The 19,728-nt window shown below is 44.6% G+C and overlaps 2 protein-coding genes across 6 annotated transcripts in view; one reads left to right on the top strand and one right to left on the bottom strand.

The window, feature by feature from the left end:
• Window positions 1-15,328, top strand: part of Ube2r2 (ubiquitin conjugating enzyme E2 R2) — a 75,660-nt gene extending 60,332 nt beyond the window's left edge. The window contains exons 3-5 of the mRNA XM_075967492.1: window positions 3,512-3,609; window positions 12,805-12,939; window positions 14,315-15,328. Of these exons, the coding sequence (XP_075823607.1) occupies window positions 3,512-3,609; window positions 12,805-12,939; window positions 14,315-14,534 (453 nt within the window). The 3' untranslated portion in view covers window positions 14,535-15,328. The remainder of the gene's footprint in view (window positions 1-3,511; window positions 3,610-12,804; window positions 12,940-14,314) is intronic.
• Window positions 15,329-17,478: 2,150 nt separating this feature from the next.
• Window positions 17,479-19,728, bottom strand: part of Ubap2 (ubiquitin associated protein 2) — a 70,474-nt gene continuing 68,224 nt past the window's right edge. For all 5 annotated transcript variants that reach the window (XM_075967486.1, XM_075967488.1, XM_075967491.1 and 2 more), the window contains 6 exons: window positions 19,426-19,628; window positions 19,047-19,146; window positions 18,854-18,961; window positions 18,700-18,767; window positions 18,430-18,621; window positions 17,479-18,342 (listed from right to left, as the gene is read on the bottom strand). In XM_075967486.1, the coding sequence (XP_075823601.1) occupies window positions 18,247-18,342; window positions 18,430-18,621; window positions 18,700-18,767; window positions 18,854-18,961; window positions 19,047-19,146; window positions 19,426-19,628 (767 nt within the window). In that variant the 3' untranslated portion in view covers window positions 17,479-18,246. The remainder of the gene's footprint in view (window positions 18,343-18,429; window positions 18,622-18,699; window positions 18,768-18,853; window positions 18,962-19,046; window positions 19,147-19,425; window positions 19,629-19,728) is intronic.

Genomic DNA, 19,728 nt, shown 5'->3' with positions numbered 1-19,728 from the left:
TGTTGTCTTCTGTTTTCTTCATGGCTGACTCAGTGGTCGGGGCATTGTATGATGGCATAGTGGTCAAAGTGTTTCTCCTGGGTGCGCTTTTTCAAGGATCTTGGGCTGCCGGAAGGTGGGTGATGTGTGGGTCTTCCTTTTGTGGCTGTGGGTGCCTTTCAGCACTGCCTTCTTGGCCTTTGCTTTGGCTGCAGCTTTGGGCGGAGGAGCAAGAGCTTCCTTTTTTGCTTTTGGCACCATGTTGGTGAACAGGTCTTATTTTGTCATGCTGTGGTGATTTTTGGAGTAGTAATAGAAAACAGAAAGAAGTAGCCAGGAATATTTACCAGGTATTGATTTTTTTTACATATTTATTTGTTGTGTATGGGTGCACGTATTTGTGATTGCATGTGTTATTAAACCAAGGCCAGTGATCAATCTTGGGTGTCGTTCCTCAGGAGCCATTTCCTTTGTTTCTTTTGATACAAGATCTCACTCTGGAACCTGGAGCCCATAGGTAGCCCAAGGCAGCATCTCTGCTGAGATTATGAGCGCACTCCACTGTTCCCATCTCTTTATGTGGTGCTGGGGGTTCAATTCAGGTCCTTATGCTTGTGGAACAAACACTGCCAACTAAGCCATTTCCCCAGCTCCTGTTCTAATGCTTATGATGTGGATTTATTTTTCTAGACAGACACGTCAAAATTTATGAAATTTACTCAGTATTAGAGGTCTATGTAAAAGCTTTCACAACCACAAAGCCTCTTGTCTTTTTTGATATTCTACATATACATTCTTTCTTACTGTGTTCTATTGTCTACCTTTCTTTGATATCCAATTGTAATTTAGCTTTAGAATATACTATTTGTTACTTTTACGCCTTTAATCTTAGCACTTTGGAGGTAGAGACAGGCTGCTCTCCGAGTTTTTTTGAGGCCAGCCTGGTTTACAGAGTGAGTTCCAGGACAGCTAGGGCTACACAAAGAAACCCTGACTCAAAAAATAAACAAAATAAAAGTATGTATGGTATTTTGCCTACATGGGTATCTCTATGTCTCATGTGCATGCCTGGTACCTGAGGAGGCTGGGAGAAGGTCTTCGATTCCATGGAACTGGAGTTACATATGGTTGTGAACTGCCATGTGGGTGCTGGGAATTGAACCTTGGTCCTCTGGAGAGCAAATAGCCTCTTTACCTTCCTCCAGCCCCTAAAATTCTTTAAAAATGTTTTGGAGAGCCGGGTGGTGGTGGCACACACCTTTAATGCCAGCACTCAGGAGGCAGAGGCAGGCGGATCTCTGTGAGTTCGAGGCCAGCCTGGTCTAGAAGAGCTAGTTTCAGGATAGAAACCAAAAAGCTACGGAGAAACCCTGTCTCGAAAATAAAAAAAAAATGTTTTGGAGGAGTCTAGAGAGATGGCTTAGGGGTTAAGAGCCCCCCCCCCTTTTTTTTCGGTAGCTTTTGGTTCCTGTCCTGGAACTAGCTTTTCTAGACCAGGCTGGCCTCGAACTCACAGAGATCCGCCTGCCTCCGCCTCCCGAGTGCTGGGATTAAAGGTGTGCGCCACCACCGCCCGGCGGGTTAAGAGCCCTTATGTCTGCTCTTATAGAGAACCTCGGTTCAATTCCCAACAACCATGTGGCCGCTCATAACTGCCTGTAACTCCAGTTCCGGGAATCCAGCACTCTCACCCAGACATGCATGCAGGCAGAACACCAGTCACATAAAAATAAGCAAATCTTTTTTTTTAAAAGGTGCTGGAAATAAAAACAAAAATCATATTAAAATTTTATTTAAGCTGAGCAGGGGTGGTGCACACCTTTAATCCCAGCACTCAGAAGGCAGAGGCAGGTGGATTTTGAGGCCAGCCTGGTCTACAGAGCAAGTTCCAGGACAGGCAGGGTTACACAGAGAAACTTTGTCTTGAAAAACAAACAAAAAAAAGAAAAGCATTTTTTTTTAAATTAAATAATTCTTTAAAGGTGGGTCTGGAGAGCTTGGCTTAGTGGCTAAGAGCACATACTGCTTTGGCAGAGGACTCAAGTTCAGTTCCTAAGTCAGGATGCTCATGACCCTATAACTCTAGACTCTGGTGGGATAGGTTTCCTTAGGCACTTGCACTCCTGTGTACATGCAGACACATACACCATGTGGGCTAGTTGTATGTTAGGATTAATACAAGCTAGGAAGCCTCAATTGAGAAAATGTCACCAGAAGATTGGTTTGTAGGGAACCTTGTAGGGCTTTTCTTAATTGTGTGTGGTGCCTTCCCTGGACTGGTGTTCCATAAGAAAGCAGGCTGAGCAAGCTATGGGAAGCAAACCAGTAAGCAGCACCCTTCCATGGCCTCTGCGTCAGCACCTGCCTCCCTTCCCTGACTCTTTTTGATGACGAACATAGCAATTTTGCACATTATAATACACAGCAAAGTTAATTTTTTTTTAAGAGACGGGGTTTCTCTGTGCAACAGCCCTAGCTGTCCTAGCATGCGCTCTGTAGACTAGGCTGGCCTCGAACTCACAGAGATCCGCTTGCCTCTGCCTCCCAAGTGCTGGCATTAATGGTGTGTACCACCACCACCCAGCTAAATTCAAAAAGGTTTTTAACTCTTATCTCCCAGGTTTTTTTCGAATTAATTATGCATACAGACGTCATTCACACAGCGCACAGACAGCACAGAGACAGAGACATTCATACACAGAGAAACAGACACATTCCAACACAACACACAGTACAGACTTACCTTACCTGGGACTCGAACGGGCGACCTCGGGCTCTGCGGGGCGGCGCTCCAATCCTCTCAGCCAGCTCTCCGACAGTTTATTTCCCAGTTTTGATTCTTAAAAAAACAAATGATTCGGCACTCACCATTGACCCCAGTACTCTGGAGGCAGAGGTAGGTGGATCTCTGAGTTCAAGGTCAGCCCTGCTACACAGCCCTGGATGACCTGGAACTTGACAAGTATGTAGATCAGGCTGCCTCAAACTTGGAGTGATCCTCTTGCTTCTTACCTCATTGAGTGTTGTGATTATTATAGGCATGTGCCACCGAACATGGTCCTGGTGAATGTTTATCCTATTTAGTTCTCTTCAACTTCACCATGGAGAACTGGTTTTCCCATAATAAAAAGAAACAAACTTTTTAGCAAAAAAATTATGTGCCTTATTCATCGCATGTTTTGGTGGGGTTTTTTGTTGTTGTTGTTGTTTTTGTTTGTGTTATTAAAGACAGCTTCTTACTGTGAGGCACTAGCTGGTTTGGAATTTGCTATGTAGACCAGGCTAACTTCAAACGCATAGATTTGCCTGCCTCTGCCTATCAAGTACTGGGATTAAAGGCATGTACCATCATGCCTGGCCTTTATTACAGGTGTGTGTGTGTGTGTGTGTGTACACGGACTAGGTTTGACTGGCCTTGTAATTGAGATCCTATTGCCTCAGTCTGAGTACTGGGGTTGCAGATGTGTGTCACCGCACCTTGCTTACATCGGTTTTTTACATATTTACTGAATGTCGTATTGTTGTTTTGTAGAATGGAGATGTATGCATTTCAATTCTTCATCCGCCTGTAGATGACCCACAAAGTGGAGAACTGCCCTCTGAAAGGTGGAATCCCACTCAGAATGTGAGGTAAGGTGTTAGAAGAGATGATACTTGCCAAGCTTTGTTCACTGCTTTCTATTTTTAATATTTTTTTTGAGACAGGATTACTCTGTGAAAGCCCTGACTCCTGGAACTCCGTTTGTAAACCAGGCTGGCTTTGAACTCAGAGACCTATGTCTGCCCCGGGTGCTGGGATTAAAGGCATGCACCACTACTGCCCAACTATTTTTAAGACATTCTTACTATGTTGCTAAGATTGACCTCAAATTCCTGGGCTCAAGTAAACCCTTTATGTCAGCCTCCCAAACACACCAGACTGCAGACACTTGCTACTTGAGTCGTATGTTGGTGTCTCACTCTGTGTGAAGCTGTGAAAGAACTCCCTCGTGGGTTTGATAGCTCCTCTCTGGTTAGAGCACAAAAGGGGCATTGTGGTGATCGGAGGCCAAGAATGCTGCAGAAATCAGATATTTGCTGGGGGGTGGGCGAGAGGCTAGTTCTGAGCTGGGGCAAGGATGACACAGGGTAGGGAAGGTCTGGAGCATCCTAAAGGGACATAGGCAACACTGGTGACAGTGGTCACAGTGGTCTTTAGTGATGATGGTTGAAGGTGGGGTACGGGTTGCTTCTGGAATGTGGGCAGTTCTCGGTTGACTAGCTTCCTGAGGTGCTTGGGATTCTTTCTCATTTCCCTCCATCAGGTATCTGGTTGAGGGGTTTTGTTTTGTTTTGTTTTTGTTTTTTGAGACACGGTTTCTCTGTGTGTCTTTGGAGCCTGTCCTGGAACTCACTCTTGTAGACCAGGCTGGCCTCAAACTCACAGAGATTCACCTGCCTCTGCCTCCCGAGTGTTGGAATTAAAGGCGTGTGCCACCATCGCCCGGCCTAGGAGCTATCTTTTTTATTTATTACGTATACAGTGTTCTGTCTGCATGTATGCCTGTATGCCAGAAGAGGGCGTGCACGTGCAGGCCTGCTTTCTTCAGAGAAAGGGCGAATGATGCCTGGTTACCTGGAGTGCTGGCGTGGCATGGCCACACACCCTGATGATCCTTTGCTAGCTGCAAATTCCCCCAAATCCTGAGAATTGTTTAGGCCTTAATCCTAGGCTTTGCCTCTCAGTGGATAGAACTCATACTTATGAAAGTTGCTTCATACTTTGCATCAATCCTATGTTTAGTGCAAATTCTACCTCTCTAGGACCTCACCCTGAGCATTGTCTCAGCCAGTTAAGCTCATAATGAGTTAGATTAGAGGACTGCGCAGCAAGATCCTGTCTCAGGAGTGAGCCGTCTCTGAGTTATGTAGGCAAGCTCAGTGTATGTCATCTGCTTTGGAACTGGCTACCTAGTATCTCTGCTCCATGTAGCTGTCGTGTATTCCTTCAGCACAAGTTCTTCTCCGAGGGGGAAATCTCTCGGGGTCATTCAAGAAGACTTTCGTTGGTTGTCTTTGGGAATATTTTTACTTGTCTTTTTTGTTTCTGTTACTTATAGAGATAAAGTTTTTTGTTTTTTTAAACAAGGTTTTACTGTGTAGCCTAGCTGACCTCAATTTTGTAATCTTCCTGCCACCATCTCCTGAGTCCTGCTGTTACAACAAGCATGCACCACATCTAGCTTGTTTAAGGAGATTCTAAAGGTAGATAGTAAATTGCCAGTCTGTTTGAGGGTTACTTACGATACTATCATGTCTCACTGTGTAGTTCTGGTTGTCTTGGAACTTACCCTGTAGACCAGGTTTGCCTTCATTTGCACCATCTGTCTCTGCCTCCCAAAGGCTCAGCACACTATCCACTGAAATACTGACTCAAGAGACATAGGGCAGGTAGGGCAATCTTTTCTTTCACACCACTTTGCTGCCAATTGGTCAGTGTTGAGTCGCTTGTCTGGCTCAGAGGATTGATGTCTGAGTTCAGCTTTAGGGTCACTGTAGCAGGACTGCAGTGGAACTAGCATGAGGTGTCTGGCTTATCTGTCATCAGTCACAGCTGTTGCCTGGCACTGGCAACATATTCTCATGGGTTGGGGTTTTCTGTGCTCTTCAGCTTGTAAGTGGGCATATTCATAAGGTAGAGTTGTTTGGAAGGGTCTTTGTGACCTACAGAATATAAAACCTTCTTTAAGAGCTCAGCCTGTACAGTTGTAAGTATTGGCTAGAGCAATAAAAGAAAGAGACCAGTTATCCACTAAAGCCTGATGGGTTCTGGAGGAAGTCCAGACACCAGGGAGCACAGTGATGTTGAGTGGTCCTTATGTCTCTAGTTAATAGAAACAACCTCCCCTAGTTCTTGTTTTGGCCATAACCAAGCTGAGACCAGGAAGTTTGTCACAGCCTGCTTACATTTCACAGCTCCTTTCTCTGAGATACATCTCCAGAACTACTTGTTACCTCCCCTGTTGCCTGTAAGGCAAGAAAGTGGTCTTAGGTGGAGCCAAATGGATGGGCCTAATCCAACAGTCACAGATGCATATAGAGTTTCTTGTTTAGTCTTTTCTACAACCCACTGGAAGGGCAAAGAGCCAAGTTCTGCTACAAGCATATGTGGGCAGAATAGGCACAGCTAAGGGGGAAGTTGTAGTCTCACTTGTCCTGGAATTCTTTTAAACCTTACTCGTGGCCAGAGAGATTTTATTTTGTCCCCTTGAGTTTTGTGTATTGAGTCCCAGTGAACATTGCCATTAATTTTTGCTTTTTTTGCAAGTAAAGATATCTTTTATATTTAAAATTGCTTCTATTTGAAAGACAGGGTCTTACGTAGTTAGTTCAGTCTGGCTAGGAACTTGCTGTGTAGCTCTGGTTGACTTTGAACTCCTGATCCCGTTGCCTTTTCCTTTCAGTTGCTCGATGTGCTTAGTGCTTACCTTGGTGAGTAAAGGTACTTCCTTGTAAGCCTGGCAATCCAAGTTTCACCCCCAGAGCCCACAAAAAGGTGGAAGGAGAGAACTGACTCCACAAAATTGTCTACGTTTTTATTTGTTTTTTTGGTTTTTTTATTTTTGTTTTTTGAGACAGGGTTTCTCTGTAGCTTTGGTGCCTCTCCTGGAACTAGCTCTTGTATATCAGGCTGGCCTTGAACTCACAGAGATCTGCCTGCCTCTGCCTCCCGAGTGCTGGGATTAAAGGTGTGTGCCACCACAGCCCCGCAAAAGAACCAAGTTTTGCTAGGCCTATAAATCTTATCTACAAATCTCTGTGTTAAGGTAGAGTTTTTGTTTTTGCTTTAAAAAAATTTTTATTTATTTATTATGTACAAATTGTTCTGCCTTCATGTCTGCCTGCAGGCCAGAAGAGGGCTCCAGATCTCATTATAGGTGGGAGTGAGCCATCATGTCGATGCTGGGAATTGAACTCAGGACATCTGGAAGATTAGCCAGTGCTCTTAACCTCTGAGCCATCTCTCCAGGCTTAGGTTTTTAAAAATTGAACTTTTTGCTTCTCAAATGCTGCTCTGGGGAGTATATGTAGACTAGGGAGGGAAAAAAAGCAGGCTGATTTATTTATTTGTTTGTTGTTGGGTTTTATTGGAGGCAGTGTCTCACTGTGTAGTCTTGACTTGCTTGGAACTTGCTGTGTTCTTTGAGCTCACAGATCTGCCTGCCTCTGCTTAAAAGTCTGCAACACAGGCCAGAAGATGGTGTGCACACCTTTATCCCAGCACTCAGGAGGCAGAGGCAGGAGGATCTTTGTGGGTTTGAGGCCAGCCTGGTCTACAGAATGAGTTCCAGGACAACCAAGACTGTCTCACAGAGAAGACCTGTCTCGAAAAACAAAGTCTGCAACACCATGGCCAGGTGTTCTGAGATCTGCAAACTGTCACAAGAAGCTAGTTTGCATGCATTGAGAGAGAGAGAGAGAGAGAGAGAGAGAGAGAGAGAGAGAGAGAGAGAGAGAGAGAGAACATGCATACATATTCCCTACCCATTTTGTAACAGGCTTTGTCCTTTTCCTGTTTTGCCTACAGGTGAAATAGGCTTTCCTTAACACACGATTTTCCTATTTTTATCTTTCTGTGATTTTCTGCTCACCCACGCAGGGTGTTATGTTGGTGCATTTTCCGTTAAGCGTGCTGGTATTAAAGGCAGGTACCACCACTGCATGGTCTAGTAGTTCTTTTCCTTGTCACGGTTGTTTTGGCTATCCTGGGATTTCAGTTTTTCCATAGAGTTTGTCCTTTCAAGGTCTGTAAAGAATTGTGTTGGAATGCTTTTGGTAGAAATGCCATTTTTATTATACATATTTTATTATATTGACCCTACTGATCCATAAGCATGGGATATCTTTCCATCTTCTGATATCTTTTCCAGTTTCTTTCTTCAATGACTTGACGTTCTTATCATACAAATCTTTCACTTCTTTGGTTAGTGGTTACCTCAAGATATTTTATATTATTTGATTTGAAGGGTATTGTGCCCCGATGTATTTCTCAGTCTATCATTTCTATATAGGAGGGCTGTTGAGTTTTGTGAGTTATTCTGTATCCAGCCACTTCACTGAAAGTAATCAGGTATAGAATTTTTGGGGTCACTTATGTAGACTGTCATATCACCTGCAAATAATGATCCTTTGATTTCTTCCTTTCCAATTTGTATTCCCTTGATCTCCTTCAGTTGTCTTATTGCTCTAGCTAAGAATTGAAGTACTATTTTTTTTCCCCTTTCAGTTTGTTTATATGGTGGATTACACTGACTGATTTTTTTTTTAAATGTTGAATTATTTCTGCATCTCTAGGATGAAGCCAACTTGGTTATGATGGATGATCTTTTTGATGTGTTCTTGGATTTGGTTTGTGAGGCTTTTTATTGTTTTGTTTTTTTGAGAAAAGGATTTCTTTGGTTGTTCTTGGAACTCGCTCTATAGACCAGGTTGGTCTCCAACTCACGGGATCGCTTGCTTCTACCTTTTAAGTGCTGGGATTAAAGGTGTGTGCCACCAGTGCCCAACCTTTGGGGGGTGGATTGCGATTATTTTATTGAGCATTTTTGCATCTATGTTCATAAGGGAGATTGATTTGTAATTCTTCTTTGTTAAATGTTTGTGTAGGTTGGGAGTCAGGGTAACTATTGCCTCATAAATTAATTTGGCAATGTTCCTTTTATTTCTATTTTGTGGAATAATGTGAGGAGTATTAGTATTAGTTCTTCTTTGACAGTCTTGTAGAATTCTGCACTTTCAGTTGGGAGACATTTAATGACTGCATTTATTCCTTAGGGTTATAGATCTGTTTATCTGATTGTGATGCTTAGGTAAGTGGGATCTATTGAGAAAATTATCCATTAATTTTAAAATTTCCAATTTTGTGGAGTACAGGTTTTTAAAGTATGACCTAATTTTTTTTTTTTTTGGATTTCCTCAGTGTCTGTTGTAAGCCCCCCCCCCCATGTTTCTGATTTTGTTAATTTGAATATTCCCTCTCAGTTTTTTAGTTAATTTGGATAAGGGTTTGTCTATATTAATGATTTTTGCAAAGAACCAACTCTTTGTTTCTTTGAGTCTTTGTATTCTTTGTTTCTATATTATTGATTTCAGCTCTCAGTTTGATTATTTCCTGCTAGCTCCTCCTCCTGGATGAGCTTACTTTTTGCTCTAGAGCTTTCAGGAGTGCTGTTAAATTGCTAGTGAGAGAGTTCTCCAAATTCTTTATATCGGCACCTAGTGCTATGAACTTTGAACCTCTTAGCACTGCTTTCATTGTGTCCCGTAAGTTTGGTTATGTTGTGCATTCATTTTCATTGAATTCTAATAAGTCTTTAATTTCTTTGCCTTAACTTAGTTTTCATTCAGTAGAGTTGTTCAGTGTCCGTGAGTTTGTAGGCTTTCTGCTGTTGTTGAAATCCAGCTTTAATGCATGGTAGTCTGATAGGTAAGGGAGTTATTTCAGTTTCTTGTCTCTGTTGAGACTTGCTTTGTGAGCAGGTATGTGGTCAGTTTTGGAAGAGGTTCATGAGATGCTAGGAAGAAGGTGTGTTCCTTTGTGTTTGGGCGAAATGTTCTGTAGCTGTCTGTTAGGTTCATTTGATGTATAGCCAGTTAGCTCCAGTGTTTCTCTGCTTAGTTTCTGGCTGGATGACCTGTCTATTGGCAAGAGTGGGTTTTGAAGTCTCCCACATTAGTGTGTGACGATCAGCTTGTGATGTAAGCTGTAGCACTGTTTCTTTTATAAACGTGGGTTATACCAGGCGTTTTCTTTTGTGCCACCAACCAGCTCCCAAATCATGACATGGAGGCTATGGAGTTATGAATGCTTGGCCTAACTTAGGCTCATTTCCGGCTAGCACTTTGGACTTAAATTAACCTTTTCATTATCTACTGTTTGCCTCAGGGCTTTTAACCCCCCCCACCCCCCCACCCCCCGTTTATCTTCTTTTTCTGTTGTCTCTGACTGGCTGGCTGGCTGGTTGGTCCTGGGCATCTCCCTCTTTCTCTCCTCCTTCCTCTCTTTCCTAGGTTTCTTTTATTTTTTCTCTCTCTGCCAGCCTCGCCTCTAACCCTAGCTATTGGCCATTCAGCTCTTTATTAAACCAATCAGATGCTTTAGGCAGGCAAGGTGACATAGACACACATCTTTTCATAATTAAACAAATGCAACAAAAACAAATGTAACACATCTTTACATAGTTAAATATTCCACAGCAGTGGGTGCTCTTGCATTTGGGGTAGACATTAAGAATTGAAAGATCATTCTGAGGGATTTTTCCTTTGGTGAGTGTAAGATTTCCCTCCCTCCCTCCCTCCCTTTCCCCTCCCCTCCTACCCCTTTCTCTCTCTCTCTCTTTTTAAAAAAAATATTTATTTATTTATTTATTTACTATGTATACAATATTCTGTCTGTGTGTGTGCGCGCAAACCAGAAGAGGGCAGCAGACCTCGTTACAGATGGTTGTGAGCCACCATGTGGTTGCCGGGAATTGAACTCATGACCTTTGGAAGAGCAGGCAATGCTCTTAACCGCTGAGCCATCTTTCCAGCCCCCTTTCTCTCTTTTGAAACAAAATTTCTCTGTAGCTTTGGAGACTGTCCTGGAACTAGCTCTTGTAGACCAGGCTTGGCCTTGAACTCACAGAGATCCACCTGCTTCTGCCTCTAGAGTGCTGGGAGCTCCCCTATCTCATGATTAGTTTTGGTTAGCTTTCATTTAATTGGAAAACCTTTTTCCAACCCTTTCTTCTATATTTGAAGCTAAGGTATGTTTCTTGGGCATAGCAGAAGGATGGATTCTGTTTTCAATCCATTCTGTTAGTCTGTTTCTCTTTACTGGGGAATTGAGTGTATTGATAGCAATGACCAGTGGTTGTTAATTACTGTTATTTTGTTGTTGTTGGTGGTGTATATAGTGTGTGTGTGTTTCTTTTGGTTTTGCTGGTGGGAGGTTATTTCCTATGATTTCGTAGGTATAGTTAACCTCATTAGGTTAGAGTTTTCCTTCTAGGGCCTTCTGAAGGGTTGGATTTGTGAATATTGTTTAAATTTGACTTTATCATGGAATATCTTGTTTTCTCCGTCTTTGGTGATTGAAAGTTTGCTGTGTGGTCTCTTAAAGAGTCTGCAGCACATCTGTCCAGGCCTTTCTGACTTTTAGAGTTTCCTTTGAGAAGGCAGATGTAATTCAGGTATGCCTTTCTATGTTACTTGGTCTTTTTCCCTTATAACTTTTGATATTCTTTGTTTGTTATGTGTATTTAGTGGTTTGGTTACGTGGCGAGGGGACTTTCTTTTCTTGTCCAGTCTATTTGGTGTTCTGTAAGCTTCTTGTGCCTTTATAGGCATCTCCTTCTTTAGTTAGGAACATTTTCTTATATGATCTTGGTGAAATATTTTCTGGGCCATTGAGCCCAGAAATATTTCTTAGGTTTGGTCTTTTCACAGTGTCCCATATTTCCTAAATGTTTTATGTCAAGATTTTTTTTAGATTTAACATTTACTTTTACTAATGTATCTATTTCTTCTATGCTGTCTTCAATGCCTGAGAGTCTCATCTCTTGTATTCTGCTGGTGAAGCTGGTCTCTGTAGTTCCTCTTTACTTACCTAAAGTTTTCCTTCCAGAATTCCTCCAGTTTGTATTTTCTCTATTGCTTCTATTTCCATTTTCAGGTCTTGGACAGTTTTGTCTCCTACAACTTTTGTTCTTTTTGGCCTTCTTTTATTTCCTTCAACCTTTTGTTAGTCTCTTCCTTGATTTCTTTAGTTTATTAATTTCCTCCCTGAAGCTCTCGGTCACCTACATAAAGTTGGCGTTAAGGATGTTTTCATGTGCTCCCGCTGTGTTGGAGTAGTCGGGCTTGCTGTGGTAAGATAGCTGGACCCTGGTGACACATTACCTGGCTGCTGCTGTGCTGTTACACAGCCTCCAGGCTGCTGTGTTTGTGGTGATACAGGGCTAAGTCCCTCCTCAAGAGTTTCCTCTCTGGTCTTCTGGCCTGTGGTTGAGCAGGGGGTCTTCACCTGAGTTGGGGGCTGTACTTCTGGTGACCAGTGTAGTCTCTTATGGAGCAGGGCACCTCTTGAGTTTGGAGCTGGAGTTCTGGTGGTCGTCTGCAAGGCCTGTGATCCAGGAGGGAGTCTTTGCTTGTATTGGGGGCTAGGTCAAGGTGATGAGAAGTGGGGGTGTTGGGGATAGATTGAGGGCACTGAGAGTTGGGCAGGTACACTGGCAGGCGGCCCACCTGGAGTTCTGGCAGCCGGGGTAAATGACTTCTGGTTGTAATCCTAATAAGATATTTATATATATTAATGCTAATAGCATTCTCCCTGCATGTTCACCTGCAGGGCAGAAGAGAGCATCAGATCTCATTACAGATGGCTGTGAGCCACCATGTGTTGTTGGGAATTGAACTCAGGACCTCTGGCAGAGCAGCTAGTGCTGTTAACCTCTGAGCTATCACTCCAACCCCTAAAAAAAAATTTTTTTAAAACCATATTTACTGTGTATGTATGGCATCTAAGCAGAAGTGTGAGAACAACTTGGGATAGTTATTCTCTTCCTTTCATGTTCATCCTGGCTACCACAGTCGAGTCTCCAGGCTTGATGGCAGCACCTTTACCTGCTGGGCCATCTCAGCAGCTCCCATAACAAAACTGTGTCATCACTTTTCATAAGTCTTCAGATATAACCTCACATTTGTATTAGATATTTTAAGGGTGAAAAACTTTAAACTTGACTGTAATTTCTTTGAAAACTACTTTGTGAACAGGGTTTTCACAGTGGCTTCTTTGCTTTCCAGGACTATCCTGTTAAGTGTAATCTCACTGCTTAATGAGCCCAACACCTTTTCTCCAGCTAACGTGGATGCTTCAGTGATGTTCAGGAAATGGAGGGACAGTAAAGGAAAAGACAAGGAGTACGCTGAGATCATCAGGTGAGTCAGAGCGTAGCATTCTGGACCTCACTGCTCACGTGCAAACTTCAATATCCTGTTATTTTAAAACAATTCTCAGCTTATGGAGTAGGAATCTAAGAGAACCCAGAACAGAAACAAAAAACAAAACCTCATTAGAAAGCAGGGCCGGGAGACACACGTGATGGGACGGATGTATTTTAAAGCAGGCTAGCCTTGAACGCAGAGATCAGAGATCCAACCTCTGCCTCTGAGTACTGGGTTACAGTGTACATCACTGTGCCCTGCTTGTCTTGCATGGTCAGCCACTGAGGTGAATTATTTATGTCAAGAATCAAGGGGCTGGAGAGATGGCTCAGAGGTTAAGATGACCTGAGTTCAATTCCCAGCAACCACACGGTGGCTCACAACCATTTCTATTGAAATCTGGTTCCCTTTTCTGGTATGCAGACAGAACACAAGTAGTGTAAGTGGTAAAGCAGCTACAGGAATATGTGCAAAGCCTGGGACAAACTAAAGCTTCAGGGAAGCAGTGTTCTTATGTTTTCAGTTTTTCCAGTCCTCCATCTTGACACGCCACCACTGGGTGATGGGAGACTGTGAAGAGCACTCCAGACAACGAGACTCAGTGACATGGGGACCTAGCAGCCAAGGGGAGGAAACAGAGGAATCAGCTTTGTGCATTAAAGACACCGCAGATATGCTGGGCTCTAGCTAAGAGCTGGCTGGATTGCTTGATACATGCCCTGGGTTTGATTCCCAACACCCTTCCCCCCATACACACACACACACACAAACAAGGCTGACTCTAAATTCAGAACACACATAAAAAGCCAGTAGTAGCCGGGCGATAGTGGCGCACGCCTTTAATCCCAGCACTTGGGAGACAGAGGCAGGTGGATCTCTGTGAGTTCGGACCAGCCTAGTCTACAGAGCTAGTTCCAGGACAGGCTCCAAAGCCACAGAGAAACCCTGTCTCGAAAAACAAACAAACAAACAACAACAACAACAAAAAGCCAGTAGTAGCATCTGTAATCCCTGAGCCCTCAGCAGGAGATGGGAGGCAAAGACAGGATTACAGTGAAGAGATTTTTGTCTCAAATAAGGCTAAAATGTTAAACAAGGAGCCTCTATGATGGCACCTGCCTTACTGTGCTGCAGGGTACCTGCCCTATCTGGAGTATTCAAAGTGAGTGATGAGAATATTTAGTGATTATGGTCAGTTACAAGTTTCTTAAAAACAGAAGCTTAAACCAAGTAAGATGGGTTTTGGGCATAATCTCCACATAAGGAGACTTAAGGGCAAGGGGATTAGAATTGAAGGCCAGTGTATGTTAGTGACGTCCTCTCAAACAAAAGCAGACTCGCACAAACCATTGTGTCATTCTCTGTTCAGGAAACAGGTCTCGGCCACTAAGGCTGAAGCAGAAAAGGATGGAGTGAAGGTCCCCACAACCCTGGCAGAATACTGCATCAAAACTAAAGTGCCTTCCAATGACAACAGCTCAGATCTGCTGTATGACGACTTGTACGACGACGACATTGATGATGAAGACGAGGAGGAAGAGGACGCCGACTGTTATGATGATGATGATTCTGGGAACGAGGAGTCGTGACATGTTCCTTCAGTGCCCCTGTACTGCCCTGACGTCTCAGGCCAAAGGGAGGGGAGCAAGTGGGGATCTATGGCGGCCCCTCAGCAAAAACTTACTCATGGGGTGGGGAAACACACAGCTCCTGCTGACTCCCCGCGGATCTCAGTTTGCTCCTTTTTATGGACCTTTACTGGAGAGAAAGTACCCTCCACAGAATGTCTGAATTCTTGCATTCTTTACCCTTCCATCACTGTATTGATTCTTTTTAAAGGAAAAAAAAAAGCCACCACCCTTCAAACTCCCACCTCACTTCATCTCTGCAGAATGTTCACAGCAAAACACGTTTGTCTGTTTTTAGATTCTTGAAGAATTAGTCTGTTTAAGACATTATGTGTTTAAAGCTGGGAACTCACTGGGAGTCCACAAGTGCTGCATATATTGGGTAGCAAAAGAAAATGGGGGAAAAAAAAACACAAAACCAAAAAAAAAAAAAACCACAAAACCCACAAAACAAACTTTAAAAAAAAAAAAAAAGCCAATTTGCCAAGCAAGGTTTAGCTGCTCCTTTCCATTAGTGCGTGTGCATTTGTTCAGCCCGTGGTGGTGAATTTTGTTTCTTTCCCTTCCTAAGGCTGGGATGCAGTGGGCATCAGGGACTTACTCTTGCTAATCCTGATGAAGTGTGCTGCTTCTGCCTCTATGACATCACCCCAACATGGAGGCTACAGCTACTCTGAGAGAATCAGATTTTGTTTTTTTGGAATTGATTGGGATCTAAAGCCTGAAATAAATATTCATACTTTACATAGAACTGAGCACTTGGTTGCTATTTATTTTAAAGATAGGGTATCTTTTTTTCTGAGTGGGGTGAGTGGGGGGACATTAAAGGCAGTGTGTGTGAAGTTTTAGTTATGAAAACAGAATTGAAAATTGTACCAGTTTTGATTGATGCTGCTGAGGGGGAAGTTCAAAAGCCGCTGTTGGGGGAGGAAACATCTCAGATACTCAAATGAGGGTTATTTTTTAGGTAACCATTTTTAATTATTCAGTATTAATCCTAGGTGCATGTGTTAAGATTTTGGTTTTCATTGAGCTGCTCCTCCTGGTAGTGACACTTGTGGGCGTGTGTGACCTTGATCTGGAAGGTACTTTGGGCCAGAGTGCAAGCAGGAATTGTTCCTGGAGCTTCCCCTAGGCTTATCTCAGTTTTGGCAGGGCTGCAGTTGCTGCAGCTGTTTCTCAGATCTCAATCACGTCTTGCTTCAATCAAGAGTGAACTCCTTTAGCCTTCACCATCCAGGGACTTCAGATTTGAAGTAAAATTTTTGTTCCTGTTTCAGCAAACTGCTATGACATAAAACTAGTTTGCAGAAGGATAGGATGCTGCGATAGGAACTGGGGAGGATGGATCCTCCACTGTCGAGTAGGCGCCCCTTCCTTTCTGATCTCAGGGTTTCCATCCACTCTTTGAATGCTCCTGACTGAATGCTATTTCCCAGTTCTTCAATGAGAATGTTTAGTCCAGAAATGTTTCAATAGTAAAAAGACTTAAAATTCCTCTCAATACTCCCGGATAGCCTGCAACCCTGGATCCATACGTAGTGCTGTTCTTTCCCCTTACACCCCCAGGCATGGTAAACCTTGGCATGGGGGGGGGGGGGCTCCCTGCTAGCCTGTATGGAGCCAGAGAGGCAAGTGGAGGTGGGCCTCTCAGCTTCTGTTAACATTACTGTTAAGGCTAGGTTTGCATTTGATGTGAAAAGAACAGCTTTTTAGTCTAATCAAGGCTGCACTGGGGCTGAGTGGAGAAAGTATATAGTGACATGATTCTGTTGTTGCTTCTCTCATACTATTCCAGAATCCTATCAGCCACGCTCTACTTTTGTAGGCCCTTCTTCCCCCTCTCCTGGCCATTATTTGCTGGGTTCCATCTTGTCCACTGGAAGGGAAATGTATAGCTCTCTTGAAAAATCACCCTGATGCACAAGGTTTACATTTGCAACTAAAAAGATTCAGATGCAATTTTCAATTAAACCAGCAGACACAACCAATTTTAGTAGTTTCCTTAGCTAAAATCGATGGGTTTTTTTTCCAGTTTAACTTATAAGAAAAGTTTACCCGATGCATTTTGTGTTGACTTCTCCTTAATGGTTTGTCTTTTCCTGCCCATCTGTCTCCTAATAAAAAATGTGAAATAAAATATACCTGTATTGCTACTTCCCCATGGGTCATCCCTCCCCACCCCCACCTGGACAATAGCCAGGTCTCACTTGGGCTCCAGGGACCTTTTTTTAGAGACCACCTTTAGTCAATAACCTCCTTTAGTCCCCTCATTCATGGGGCAGAGGAACAAAGATTGCTGCAGGAGACTACACAGGGGGTGTTCCTGCCTCAGTTGGCCAGAATCATGAGTCAATAGCTACAGGGGTCTGATGGCTTACTACTGCTCCTGACTAAAGCAGATGTCTGCCATTGTGAACCCCAAATCCTCCAAACTTCAAATAGTCTCATCTAAGTAGATATGGCTCACTTCAAACTCGCTAATCCCCAACTCTGCCTGGCTCTGGGATTACACCCTTTGCTCCCTTTCCCCCAAAACCTGTCCTCAGAGCATTTTGAATGAAGTGTGCTCCTCTTATGTAGCCTAGTCTGAAACTGCTGTGGAGTTGGAGCTGACACTTGAGATAATGCCATCCTCAACCTGACTCCGTAGGTAGATCTATCCCACTGTCAGCGGAAGCAAGGGGCCTGGAGTAATAATAGTAATAACTGGCTTCCTTTCAGGTCACCAGTCACTACCCTGGCACTTCTGCTCTCCGGACCATTATACAGATGGCCAGAAAAGGCATATTAGCTTTTCTGAGCACCGCCTAGGCCTACAGAGAAAGGTCAAAAGACAATTCAAGTGGCTGTCCCTGTGAGGTCCAGTGACTCCCAAACCATCCTTAGTCACAGTACACAGAGAACCAGCTTGCTCTCAGAACTTTATTAGGTGGAGTTTGGATGACAGAAAACCCTGAAACAGTTGCCCGCCTGGTTTAGGACAACTGGTATGGAGCAGCTTTTGTTTGGTACGGGCTTTCACTGAGATGGAAGCGGATTGATTTCTTTTCATGGGAGCTGACTGGCTGAACATCTTGAGACCCAGTTCAGATTCTGTTTTAAATGGTTGGTCAAAGGCAAGCCCCTAGGGTAGGGCCAAACCAGAAGGCCTTGCTGTGACAGGCAGACGGGTTTTTGCTGGACAGGGGTCATCTCTGCTATTCCCAGATTAAGATCTGTTGGAATGGGGACCATGACAAAAATCAGTTTCTCAAAAACAGTATGAATTACAGAGGGTAGAAACAATGGTTCACAGCGAGCGAGATAAAGAAAAGTCGTGATTCTTCATTGGTACCTGACCTCAGTCCCCAAACCAGCAGTCCTTCAAATAGCCCACTGAGCCGGGAGCCACGTGGGAGGCCAGAAGGAAGAAGGGGTGGGGCTTGCTTGGCTACAGTGAGGGTGTCCACATGGGGAGAGCACACCCCCAACTCCTCCGGGCTTATATCACATTTACAAACACATACATAAATACATCACATATAACAGTGGGTCTGGGAGGCAGGCTTCCCATAGAGGCTCAGCTGACACAGTTAGGTCTCAAGAATTCTAGGAAAGGGCACCGTGCTCCCAGAAATGTGCTCCATGTGTTCTCTCCTGCCCAAGAGCCCACCCTCGTTTTTTTCAGGGTCTAGTTTGTCCAGTATGGAGAGCTGCCATAGGTGGGTTTGGAGGCTTGAGACTTGGGCTGCAGGGAGCTGGGTTGGCTGCGCTGACCAGAGCCACTCTGAGGAGGAAGAGGAGAAAAGGCTATAAAGGCGGGCACCGAACCCCAGGCCCATGGTAGGGAGGCTGCCTCCATTACTGCGCTCACCGGGGTATCCTGCGGTAGGTGGTGGTGCAGCAGCTGGGAGTGGGGCTGCTGGTGGGCCGGCATGATATGCAGGAACGGTGCAGGTGCATAACCAGCTGCTGCTCCAGGGGCCAGCGGCCCGGCAGAGCCCAAGGCAGAGGGCAGGCTGAAAGGTGGGGGTGTCCCTGCGTGAAATCCCTGCTTGTCAAAGTTCTGTAGGACAGAGATGACAATGAGAAGCTCAGGTTGAACTGTTCTCTCATCTACCTGCTCGCCTTTGTAGGCCCTCACCTGTGTCTTGTTGTAGACAGAACCAGTCATATCCGGTAGACCAGTGGTGCCTGAAGATACTGATACTCCTAGGAGGAAAGGCAGTTAAGTGCTCCTGCCTGCCTCAGAGGAGACAAGTATTGCAGGCCCTAGCCCTGGGAGGAAGTGACACTACCTTTGCCAGGCCCAGATCCAGCTGACTTGTTTGGTGCCTGTGATGATCCACCATAGCCACTCTTGGTGTAGTCTCCTGCCGCTGTCCCCTGGGTCAAATCATCATAACCTAGCATGGCAGGGCACAAAAGGCATGTGTGGGCTAAGCAAATCTGTCCAACCCTGTGCCCCTCAGTACGGAGTTATGCCCTTACCTGTGCTGTAAGTGTGCTGCCCATAGCCACTGGCCTGCTGAAAGGGGGTAGGGGGGGTGCTGAGGGTCACACCGTGCTGCTTTGCTGAGGTCGGTGGGACCTGGTGGGACAGGACAGGCAGGTGAGGGTGGAATGTAAGAATAAGGCAAAGAGATCAGGCAGATCTCTGAGCCTCCAGCAAAACTAAATCACAGCCAAGAGAACCGGCCTTTTCCTAAGAGCAATCCATGGTGGATACAAGCAGCCGGGAAACAGAATCTGACCTGAGCAGTAATCCTCAAGGCCAAACTGTAAGGCATTGGGGCTCGTGGCCACACTCGCTCACTGCTGACAGATACCTCAAGGACCCACAGCCCCAGGACGATCTGAAAATACTCACAAACATAGTGGGTCCATACTGGAAGGCACTGGGCACACCTGTGTAGTAGGGGAGGCCGGTATAGCTGTACCCAGGTGGCAGAGCAGGATTCAAAAAGGGCTGCTGTGCCGTGTGGTGGGTCTGAGATTGACTCTGCTGTGCCTGAGCTGGTGTTGGAGGTGCAGGGGATGCAGAGTCTCCTCGGCCAAACTTTGTGACGTCACCTAGAAGAACAGCAGGCTAAGCTGTTAGGTCTGACTGACAGCTCAAGCACCTCAGCCCTTCTGGTCTCCTATGGCTACGAGCCAGTCCATCGCCTCCCTC

The sequence above is a fragment of the Microtus pennsylvanicus genome, chromosome 3 (genome assembly GCF_037038515.1).
Source record: "Microtus pennsylvanicus isolate mMicPen1 chromosome 3, mMicPen1.hap1, whole genome shotgun sequence".
Classification (NCBI taxonomy): Eukaryota; Metazoa; Chordata; class Mammalia; order Rodentia; family Cricetidae; genus Microtus; species Microtus pennsylvanicus.
This window is presented reverse-complemented; position numbering and strand designations above follow the sequence as displayed.